Source organism: Phaethon aethereus, assembly GCF_964289735.1.
Source record: "Phaethon aethereus genome assembly, chromosome: 1".
NCBI classification, from domain to species: domain Eukaryota; kingdom Metazoa; phylum Chordata; class Aves; order Phaethontiformes; family Phaethontidae; genus Phaethon; species Phaethon aethereus.
Window position 1 is genome coordinate 119,906,495 of NC_138575.1, and position 12,021 is coordinate 119,918,515.

A 12,021-nucleotide genomic window follows, 5' to 3' on the forward strand; every position below is an offset into this window, starting at 1 on the left:
TAGCATCACGTACTATATAAATAACCACCTATGTGAATATTTTATTGCTTTCCACACACATTGTCCACAGCTGGCAAGTGTGTTTGTTTACATATCTATAAACCATTCCGCAAATACTGCTCTCAAGCTGCCCATGTGTCAGAATTATCAATGCACCCTATGAACCTAAAGTTATCTCACTAGCTTTGTTGCTTATTTTTTGAGAGCTATAAATGTGTAGATAATTTTCTTTCCTCAGTACTGTTTCAATTTTTATGGTTTTAGTTTTGGGCAGAGGGAATTGCCAGAGTGTCATCTAGTGCACCCTAATGGCCAGATACAACTTCACAAAGTTTGGGGGTCTTGCTGGCTTAAGTAGGTTGAAATACTTCATGTTACTTTCCCGCGTTAGAAAATGTTGTTTTCTGTAAATTAATGCAGAGTTAAAGGGGGGGTTTGAACCAGACTGCTTACAGTTCAGGAACAAACAAGGCATTACGAACAAGGCTAGGGACTGTTCTCTCTACTTCTTTGGAATTCCCTCTGAGTTTCTCAGTTTCTTTCTGTGTCTCCGAGTTTCTCTCTTTCGTAACATACCTCACTTTCCCACTTGACCTCCCCAAATTCAAAAGCCTTTCCTTTTCTTGGTCTTGGTTTATTTCCTATATCAGAATTATACATTTGGAAGTACTGTTTAATTTTTTAAAATGACTAGATGCTTATGATGATAAAAACCTCCCTTAAAAATAGATTTCACTAGGAGAAAAAGGTTTATAAATTGCAAGCCTTTTGTTAGAAAGAGGCTTTAAACTGTCATAAAATGTGTTAAATATAAGATTTTTTAAAATTTAAAACAAATAAACAAGTTCTTAAAATCCAAGCTTTCGTATGTACTGTTTAGGGGGGACAGGACTTGAGATCTTTGAGTCTATGTTCTTTTGTAGGTCCAAGGAAAAAAGTTTTCTCAAATTTCATTACAATAAATGTGTACAGTCTAACAAACCTCTTAACTGGTTTGCAGAAAATAATATGAAAACAATCATGGCACTTTAATATAAACGAAATATTTTGGATGGCAAATATAAGTTCCTACTGAACTGAGATCAGCATGTTAGTGATGTTTTTTCCAGTTAGTTCATTTGCATTTAATGTTACAGCCCTCCCATAAGGAGCAGAGGGATGTGGGAATCCTGCTTTTCAGGGCTGCGCAGATGTGGGACCAGAGCCTTCACTGGTATGGGGCTATTCTGTCCATGCCACAGCTGTAGTCTGACACTAAAAGAAGCCTAAGTGCCTCAGAAATGGCTTCCCTATTAAAGGTGCATGTTACTTTAGTTTTTGTGGAGTTAGTATCGATCCTTGTGTCATGCTTGCACTCCTGCCTGCTGTTAGCACAGTGGGAAATGGAACCGGGGCTACAAAAGGTGGAAATAACAGACGTGTCCTTCAGGTATAGTGACACTTGGTTGGACTTTTTCCCCCCGATCCTGAAGGCTCGTCAGTTGATTTGTGGCAGCCTGATGTACTCCACACCTTACGTAGAGCTGACCTCATCTCGTGCCCATGAGGAACAGCAGCAAACGCCTCCAGAATGAGAAGTGTGAGGTGCTGCATCTTTGGCTGAGCCACCAGCCCTCTGTGGCAGGGGCTGCAATATCATGTTGACTGTGAAAACTACAGAACAAGACTAGAAACTCTCACCCATGATTGGGTTTTTTGGACACTTGAGAGATGTACATCAGTATCAGGAAAGCTACAGGAGTAAATCTTTGCAAGAGTGTTATCCTTTGAACCCAAAGGGATGTTTTTGAATGTCGTTGTAAATAAATAAGGAAAATTGCATATTGGAAGGATCCATAACAAACATTTTAAAAACCAGTCTTAATTTGTGTTTTTGTTGATGCTTTATGAAGTAGTTGGATTGACTTCACGTCTTGTTGAAAGTGCCTTGTTGAAGATTCTGCCCTCAAAGTAATCTTCATGGTAGACGAGTGTGAACAATCAAGGTGTAGTGATGCTTTCAAGGCTAATATTTTGGTATGTGCCTTGGTAAAGACATCTATTTCTTTTTGCATCTCAGAAGGAATTAGAGGGTCCTTGATTTGATCTTTCTGCTGAATTTTAGTTTGGTTGATTATTTCCACTTTGTTTAATAAGATGCATTATTCTGCATTTCCTGTCCTAACATGCAATGCAGAGTTTACATGACACTACATAAGCAGTTGTGTTTCATAGTAGAGGTAAGATGCTTTTGGAGCCCTTAAGGTGGAAAGTAATATATGTGCGTAAAATAATATCACTTGCTCAGTGAAACTTTAAACAGAATAATAACTATAATTAATAAAAATAATAGAAAATGTTTATACTTAGAATTTTCCACTGTGTTACTTCTCATTAAAGAGATAGATAAATGTCAGAGTGGTGAAGCTCTGAAAACAGAGAAAGGATTGTTTTCATTGGTCAAACTTGGGAGTGGCTTTTCTGATGAATAACATAAGCTCATGATCTCAATCTGGTTTTGACCCATGAGCAATGATACTGAACGATGATGTTGCTACAGCTGAGGTCATAGTTCCTTAGCTTCAGCTTTTATGTTTTTGTATCCCAGGACTTTGACCCATGTTGGCAGGCATGATGGGTAGTGTGTTGCTTGCTCTCCAGGGTCGGAGGCTGCGGATATAAGCAATTTTTACTGCTCTTTCTCTACATTGGGTGTAAGAAGGAAATGTGACTGTATGATGGCCTAAATTTGATTCTAGTGTTTGCCAGGGTGTAACTGAAAAATATTTGTAAATTAAAAAAGGGAAAATGTCTAATTTTGGTAGAAAGTTGACCTGATTGAACCCTCAACAAAGAGGGTGGGGCATGTGTGCAAAGCACAGAACAAGTGGCTACTTCCGCACAAATATGTTTTAGAAATTTTCTGGTAATTATGACATTAATCTTTCTGATGCCATAGTTAAGTGTCATTATTCGATGCCCTCCCCTCATATCTCTTGCAGCTAGAGAGCTGACCCAAACAAAACAAAATGGAGCAGCTTAGAACGGTAAATGTAGTTAACTATCCATTGCCAGGGTAACACCTTAATCCTGGATGGCCGCAGTGGGTTTTCAAATCACTGCATCCAGTTTCTTTGTTAATATGGACTCTTCTAGCATTTTAACTTAAACTTTGCGAGCCCAAGCAGTCTGAAAGGTAGTCCCCTCTGGTGAGGCCTGATAATGGCTGAGTGGAAAATGTGGTTGGTATCAGACCAGCAAAGGAGAGCCCAGAGACCCGTGTGAGTGTGCAGGGGTGAAGATGAGGTAAGGGAGGAAGGGTTAAACAATGAAGAGTGACAGGGTTTAAGACAACAAAGCTGTATTTGATGCACTGCAGAAGTATACCGTCTTTTGATCTTATAGGTGTTTTTGGTGAGATGTTTTTTCTACTTCTACTACTTGCCAATCATTTTTCTGGAAAACATGGTGTTCAGAAAACCTGAAAATACCCACCGCTCTTTAGAGTGTCAAGTTCATTTCGTTGCAATTCAGAAATTTCAAAATGGTTTCAGCTAACAAACAGCAATTTCCTCATTGTCTCAACCGAAGGTGAGGCAGATGTTTGAAACCTCTGTGCACATATCAGAAACACTAAACATTTCATCTTGATTTCTCTTCAGTACCACCCACTTCCTGGAAAACTTGGAAGCCTTGCATTTACCACTTCAAATTCACTGCCAAGTTCCTTTCAAAAATTTTTTTGCTCCATTTTTGTCTCACACGTTTATTATATGGTGACAAATGCAGTTTTCTTCTGACACCACATAATAGATGTGTGAAACACACACACATGTTCTAGTAAGAGATTGCTCTTTATTTCCTGGCTCCAGTTGCAAAACATGAGTCAGGGTTAGAAAGGTTGTCAGAGATGTGTAATCTGCGTCCTCAAAATTTCTTAGCTTTTGATACAGTAGTGGGGAAAAGTGGTAAAGCTAATTCTTCTATTTCTATATATACTCAGTGCTTCCTCCTCCCCAAGCACATCTTTTCTTCATTTTCTAATCACCATTCCCTTGCATTGATTATATTTACTCGCTTCAGAGATTGATACTGTTATTAACAAGAAAAAAAATCCCTCCAGCTCCCAAAACAAGTATAGCAGCACTCTCTCCACAGGAGGTACAGCAGTTTTAGAGGAAGCATCCTCCTACTTTTCTGGCTTTAATGCAAAAAAGAAACATTACTAGTCCATTTGCTGTGAATACCAAGCACTATTTTCTCTGCGTCAAGTGATATCTCATGTTCTGCTGTATAATTGTAGGTGATGACCAAACAGCCTCTCAACAAGACTATGGTGACATAACATGCCTTATTTATATATAACAGCTTTAAGTGCTCTGTACACTTCTACAATGTGCAGGGGGCCTCAGTGAAATACAACATCAGACAGATCTTTCGTGAACTAAAGTGGAACAAGCCCCACATTACAAGTTAAAACAAAAACAAGCAAACAAGCAAGAAAAAGAGAAAACTGAACACATTATCACTTCCTACTGGATCCAAACAGGCTAGAAATGTAATGTGGCAGGCAGTTATTCTGCAGTTACCATGGGTGATTGGAAGCAGCAGGAACTATGGTGCGTCCATGTTAATCATAAACAGAGTTTTGTATTGAATTTTTTTTTCTAAATCATTTTATCCCACAAGGTCCTAGTGGCTGAGTTGCTCCTGCAATAGAATGACAAATAACTAGGAGACATGCTGTGAAGAATTTAGAAAATGAGAAATACAATCCCATTTTCCAAACAGAGCAGAAACAACACTAATTCCATTAGGCAAGATGGAACAGACAATTAAACTGGGCATGCTTTTAATTTTGAAGGTAACCAGATAACTGATGCCTTTTTCAAATGTAATGACTATAGACATGATTCCTTTAACGTGAAGCAAACCCACTGGTTTTCCTTTCTAAAATTAAAGCATTTACCTTATACAAAGTACAAGAAATGTTACCTGTTGCCTCCACCATTCCTTCTAGGATTACAACAATTTCTAGCTCCTCTTTGGGCAACTGGGCTTTGGAAATCTCCCAGAAAGGACTCTGCTGGTTAATTTCATGGCTGATGATCAGTGGTGAAACCAAAAAGAGACGATCATCCCCTGTGTAATAACCTACGTTGATATCTGTCTGGTTGAGTGGTATAAATTCCCCCTCCTTTGTCTGCTTGGATTTGATCAACTTGGCTCGTATTGATGCCTCTACAATATGTGAATTCCTAAGGTCTCCTACTCGGAACATCAGACACAGCTTTCCATCCCGCATGGAAATAACTGCATTTGTAGAAAAAACCAAGGTTTCTGCCCTCTTCTTGGGTTGGGATATTTTCACAAACATGCAGCCAACCATGAAAGCGTTGACGATAGAACCTAAAACAGACTGCACTAAAAGCAGAATAATTCCCTCGGGACACTTGTCCGTGATGACCCGGTAACCATACCCAATGGTGGTTTCTGTCTCGATTGAGAATAAAAAGGCTGAGACAAACCCATTGAGGTTGCTGACGCATGGGGTCCACGTGCTGTCCCCTATATGATCCATGTCTCCTCGCATGTAGGCAATTAACCACCAGATCATTCCAAAGAAGAGCCAGGTCACAGTGTAAACCATGACAAAAATCAACAAGTTGAACCTCCACTTGAGATCGACTAATGTAGTGAAGATGTCAGTCAAGTAACGGTAAGTCTCTCTGACATTCCCATGGTGGACGTTGCATTTCCCATCTTTCCTAACATACCTCTGGATTTTTCTCTTGGCACATTCTTTGTTTATATTTTTTGGCAGATCCTCTCTAGCTTGTTTGGGCAACTTTGGCTGATGAATAGTGACAGGGCTCTCTATGTCCTGCTCCATTGAGTCTTCTTCCAGTACGTTAGCTGCCATTAAAAACAAACAAAGAAGAAAAAGGCAGGCATTATTTTTCTTATTATTTCTCTAAGTCAACAAACAACTTCTTCCTGTATTACTGCCATGAAATTGCTAATAATCAATAAAATTATCAACCTCGCTCTTTGCTTACCTATTAGATGCACAACACAAAAGTCACATGATGCCAGGCATCCTCAATTTATTGCTAAATAGAAATACTTTGAAGGAGAACTCTCATTTCCTATCTATCAGGTCATCCTATCTACACCCATTTTTAAATTCTACAAGATGTGCTAAGCAGATCTTTCTTCCCCCTGCCCCCCTTTACAGTTTAATAAATGAGATTTCTTATGCACCAAGAAAGACCTTCTGGGAGATAAAAGATATAAATGAGGAAATAGATTCTCTTGGGGGTTTCAGTCAACAAGATGAGCAGAGAAAATGAGCAATTTTGGAGCTATTTTTTCTATCAATTGCATTGCTATGGGGCAAGTATTAAATAAGTATAAGGAGTTTAAAAAAAAACACAACAGTTTTTAGAAAGAACCAGTCCTACTCTTGTTGAAGGAAAGGTAGGCTACAGTGTAATATATAGCAAGAACAATTAATGCACATTTCCGTAGAAAATCAATGTCTCGCTGATACTGAGACAGAGAATTGTGTGTCCTGATCCCCGTAATGTAAAACATACAGTACTTCAGAACATGATTTCATTTTAATTCAATATGTCTGTGGCCTTTAATTCAAGTGTGCCTTTTTCTCTAATACTATGTCCCTATACAGCATTTCTCCATGAGTATCTTACAAGAATTTAAAACCCAGAAATAACAGTAACTGCCTTTTTTTCCCTTTGGTTTCCCAGCCTCTTAGAGGTAAATGGCTTCATTGCAATCGTTTATGTGCAAGAAAAAAAGTTTACTGAGGAGGAGAGTGGTTTAATCGAACGCGTTCTGCGTGAGGCTGAGGACATGGTGAGATCTGGGGTAACTGTTGTCTTTTACTGGAAACCTTTCTGCACTCTGGGCCTTATTCCTGCAGGAATGCCAGTTCTTAGACTCTTAATTTTCTCCCTTCTGTCTAGCTGCTGTCATTTGGCTGCCAGGCTGTGAAGGTAAAAGGCTTCTGCTGGCTTTGCCTAGATGCTTGGCTCTGAATGTAGTAGCACTGATGTGACGTTGTACCATTGGTTTACAGAGATGCTGTTCCTGAACAGTCAGGACGTTGACCTGTGTGGTGTTGGTGTGCTCTGCAATGGCCATAGTTTACATTAATGTGTTCTGGTAACCGCTGTGCAGGCCCAGGGGTGGGCTGCCCAGTCCTGCTCTGGGTGTTGATCTTCAAGCAGAGAGCTGGGAGCAAGCTGCTTGGGTTGGGAAGCACTTAATTTCCCTGAGCTCCGGTTGCCTCTGAGTACCTCTTGGCCAACTGGAGAATGGGGGCATAAAATCATCAAAGCTCCTGCTTGACACAGCAGTCCTCTCTCTGGCACCCCATGGATTTGGGTGCCTCTGCCTGGCACTGGCCCGGGCAGTAGACCCAAGTCCTTTCATGTGGAGGAGCTACAAACAAAACCTGGGCCCTTGTCCAGAGAGAGGGTTGCATGAGGGGCTGCTCTTGGTGGGTCTGTACAGCACGAAGAACATTTTAGTCTCTCGCTCTTAGAAATATGTGCTACATATCAGATCATCTGTGGAGTCTCATAGCACTTGTAGCTTTTTCAAGATGTGCAGACTCATCCCAGTGGAGAAAGATCACAGAGCCTTGTAAAGTTTTAGGGGTAACTGATACCCAGGAAAAAAAAAAAAAAGAGTTGTAGACTCGTTGTCTCTTCTTCTGGCCTGCTCCACTGCCAGCCAAGCCTCTGTTCAGCCCCATAGCCTTTTCTGTGTTAAAAGGAAGGCTCAAAGGCCGACAGTAGAATGGAAACCTGACAGCAGGTCTGTGTTTAAAGACTGTGCGCTCCATCCTGTGTTACTTCTTCAGTTTGCTGCTGTGTCTAAAGAGGGCATTATTCAGGCTGATGGTAGCGCCAGCACTGGAAGTTGTGTCACAAGGCAGTCAATCCTGAATGAACTTTCCCCAGTTGGCGACAGTGTGTCTACTTGCATTATCACCAATACTATATAAAGTATGATGAAATAAACACAATAAAAAGGCACTGCAGGAACCTTGTGAGGCAGACTTAAGCCAAAGCCAGGAAATTTGAAGTTAAGGCTTCACACTTTACGTTTAACTCTCTGTTGTGCCTAAGGAAATTTCAGTCCACATGAGCTATCACATCACAGCAGTAATAAACCCCTCAAATACTTATGAACAGGCTATGAAGTCTGGCTTTTGAGGCTTTAATGGACTGTATGTTAGGCTAGTAATGCTGGTTTAATATGGTTCATTATCTTTAAGGCATTATGAGTATTTTGCTTTCCCTTTCCCAGTTAGATCCTGGCATGAATACAGAGGCAAAGCGCAGATGTCCCCTGTTGCCTTTGATAATATACCTTACTTCTGATCTTGTTGTTAAAGGCAACCATGTCATAGACCTCGCTGCCTGAGCATCTCTTACTGGCATCACGAAAGATAAGTTTTAAATCAGGAAAAAAAAAAAAAAACCAAAACCATCCAGGGATGCCTACCAGTCATATGCTGCACCCATCCAGCCTGCTTTGCATACGGTGTTTATTTCCTATAGAAGTACATACTAGCAATGAAGTACCTTTTATTGATACAACAAATTTTAGGGATGCTTTCAAAATGCTTTGTGTTGATTAAGCTCTTGTGCATCTTAACCAGCCTTCCCTGTCTTTTACAGTGCATGAGCTGACCCACAAAGAGAGGTAAGGGCCACAGTTTCTCAAGCGGCTATAGGTTTTGTAGCAGGAGCAAGGTAGCCACTGTGCTCCCCAGCACATGGTGGTGGGCTATCACTGTCACTGTCACTAAGTGGGCTTCAGGGACCTGCCCCTTCCAACACGAGGTAATTTTTCTTAACCTTGAGGGGTAGCACTAGAGCTAAATACCATCTGGATATGGAAGAGGGCAGCTTTGGACAACCAAACCCAGTGGCTGTATTTAACCTAAGTCTCTGTCAATATAGCATCTCGCTAACACTCTTGTGGACATTTTAATCTCCCTGGGGGCATCTGGCTATTTTATAAACTCTTCAGGCTCTTTCCAGTGCTGTCACTTCTCAACTCTCAGGCAATGTCTGAGAGGAAAAATTAAGGTCAAATTTTTAGTCACAGAACAGGTTTCTAGACAGGCCTGTCACCCTCTCTTCGTCGGAATTCCCACTCCAGAGTGAACCCTGGGAGCAGCAATTCCTAAAATAAGTGATCCAAGGGTTGTGCATCTGTGTGTTTCCATGGAAATGCTGGATGAATAGGTTTTAAACACATGGCAGGATCCGTGTTCAACACCAAGGCTGAGGAACAGCCACATATTGTCAGCGCCTTTGCCACAAAACACTTCGACTAATTATATTTTTACTTGATATCAACCCAATTAGCTTATGCTGTTTATTGCATTTAATTTTCCTTTTGGTTATATAATGGCTGTCATGGTTCCAGGAACAGAGGAGTGAATAGCAGCTATCTCACTTGAGAGCTATTTTTACCCTCTCCACTCTTCTTCATGACCAAAAAAAATATATATTATTAATCTGCACTACAAAAAAAAAAGTACTACTTCTGAATGCTTCCCCCTCTCCCAGCAGTAAACATTATGTTTGTTTGAACACAATGGCCAGGTAGCAATACCGTGCCAATTTAGGCATTTTTAGCATATTCTGTTCAAAGTAAAAGTATTTGTTTCAGTGAGTCCCTTAGGCAAAATGCGTACAACACATATGAGATTTCAGTGACTTCTTTCATTTTCCGGCAAATGACAAGGAGTTCTCCTAAATAAGTCCCTGAACAGTTCACTTATTTTTCATCATAGCAGTATGTACTGGCTATATTAATAAACTAAATGTGCCCAGGCCTATTCTTTAGCATGGAGTCTAAATGGAGTGGTACAGCCCACACTTGTGTTACTGAACTCCTGTTGTTTTCAAAGCAGGGTAGTCTCATACAATCTGCCTATTAGGAATAGTCTACGTATGTCCCATGTTAACATCTGAAATGTAGCCAGGAACTGTGTGTACTCAGTGCTGCACTGGTCAAAACCATGCCATGGGTTTTTCTAGGAATTTTACCAGAAAAGGAATTGGGTGCCAGTGCTCGGGAACATTTTATTTTCTAGTAAAAATGCAACCAGTGTTGGTGTCCTGGTCTTGTCTATTCCAGAACAACACTGGAAAGACACAATCCAGTGTTTCCAAGCACATATTTTTATTTAGAGCCTGTAGAATAACATGAATCTAATGTCAACAACAAACTGTGAGCTGTGCAGGAGATGCTCTCACGACCTTCATGGCTGGGAATATAACATATTACTATAACCCCTAAGCAATCATTTTACCATTAGCAATGTGATTTTTTTGTACTTTGGTAATGCTTCAGAGATCTTGTCATGATACTGTACAAACACAAAGCAAAAGGAGGTACGTAAAGGGCATACTCGTCTAATTTAAACACTCGCAGCCTATTTTGATCATATACTGTATTCGGGTGGTAGGATGACCTGCAGAATAATTAGGAGTTTCAACAGAGAATATTACAAATTATAACTGACCTTTTTGTAACTGAAACTGATACAGAGAGTTAAGTGAATGTTTCACTGTAATTTAGTAGACTAATTTTATCTTTTGTAACATAGTTGTGAACGGATTGTATGCAAATTTATTGAAGATTCACTATTTTCAAAAAATCGTTTATAATCTGCAAATTGTTCTCATGGGCTTTATTGCACATATACAAGTGTTGAGCAGACATCATTTTGACTTTGATTCCTCTCTGCCTGTAGGTCATTCCCCACTTTCCTCATAGTTTGGGGGCAACTTTTAAGTTAAGCAGGTGTTTGCGTTTGTAAGGTCCAAGCTTGCCTTTTGTCAACATTTTTCAGTATTCACTTCTCATTTGCTGTGATCACAAGCCTCCCTGACACTGCATTTATCCGTGGAATATTTGGCAGTACCAGGTGGTTTCTTCTGTTCCCTGCTGCCTCTGCGAGGCCCTTCGGCTTTGACATCGGGAGAAGGCGGCGTAGCCCTGCGCAGCACAAGGCATTTCCTTGCAAGGTTCAATGCTCTGCTCTAAGTCTGGCTCGTTCTGTTTCTTTTCTCGCCTGTGATGCAAGGAGCGGTCAGAGAGAGGAGGCAGACGGGGAGCTTTTGAAATGCTTTGCCTGATCTCTGTCTGGTTTTAGTCACCGTTTCGGAGCTTTGTGAAATCTCGGGTCTGATGAGCACCGAGGGCGCAGGAACAGATATTCTCGGAATAGAGGGGGATTTGCCTGGTTGATGAACTCAGCCTGTGTCGCTCTCAGTGAGGCCAGGTAATCTGTACTGCCAGACACTGTGTACTACCACTAGATATGAAGAGAAAGAGTCTTGTTTACAGAAAAAAACGGAGCTTTTTATGATCAGCTAACAATTGTAAGCAGTCACCATAAAAAAAATGCAGATTTTCTTCTGAAAAAGAAAGGAGTTAGGATCTGGTCCTGCACTGTTGTAATCGATGCGAGATTTTCTATCCACTCAGCTGGGAACATTGTCTAGTCCTCGTTTTGAGACGTTGAATAAACACCGACTTGGCAAATTTCTTCAAGAACCGAATTACTTATTTGCACCCATAGAATCATAAATACAATTTCAGAAGGCGCATGTGTGTGGTTTAAATTTATTTCAGCATCAGTTTTCACTAGAAACGGAATGGAAATTGAAGTACATTTATGGTTAGAAAAGAGGCTGTAAGGATACCTTGTTTTTTCATACTACCTGCTTCATCATTGCCTTCTAATCCAAGTTGATAAAAATAACGTTCTACTATTTTGATTTCTTCTAAGCCTGTACAGCTGCAAAAAATCAGTCTGAGTAACATTTTGCCTCTATGCAGTACAAACATTTCCATTCATCTCTGATTCTTGGCCCTTTTATTATGGAGGATGGAAAATGAAGCTGATATATGAATTTAAAGAAACACAACTCCATTTTTGGTGGTCATTTGACCTTGTAGTTTTCACCTTGGATTCTAACCAAT

The 12,021-nt window shown here is 40.4% G+C and overlaps 1 protein-coding gene across 1 annotated transcript in view; it reads right to left on the reverse strand.

The window, feature by feature from the left end:
• KCNJ6 (potassium inwardly rectifying channel subfamily J member 6) overlaps window positions 1–12,021 on the reverse strand; it is a gene marked incomplete at both ends in the record, with an annotated part of 118,549 nt that overhangs the window by 38,838 nt on the left and 67,690 nt on the right. The window contains one exon of the mRNA XM_081997377.1: window positions 4,975–5,895. Coding sequence (XP_081853503.1) covers window positions 4,975–5,895 — 921 coding nt within the window. The remainder of the gene's footprint in view (window positions 1–4,974; window positions 5,896–12,021) is intronic.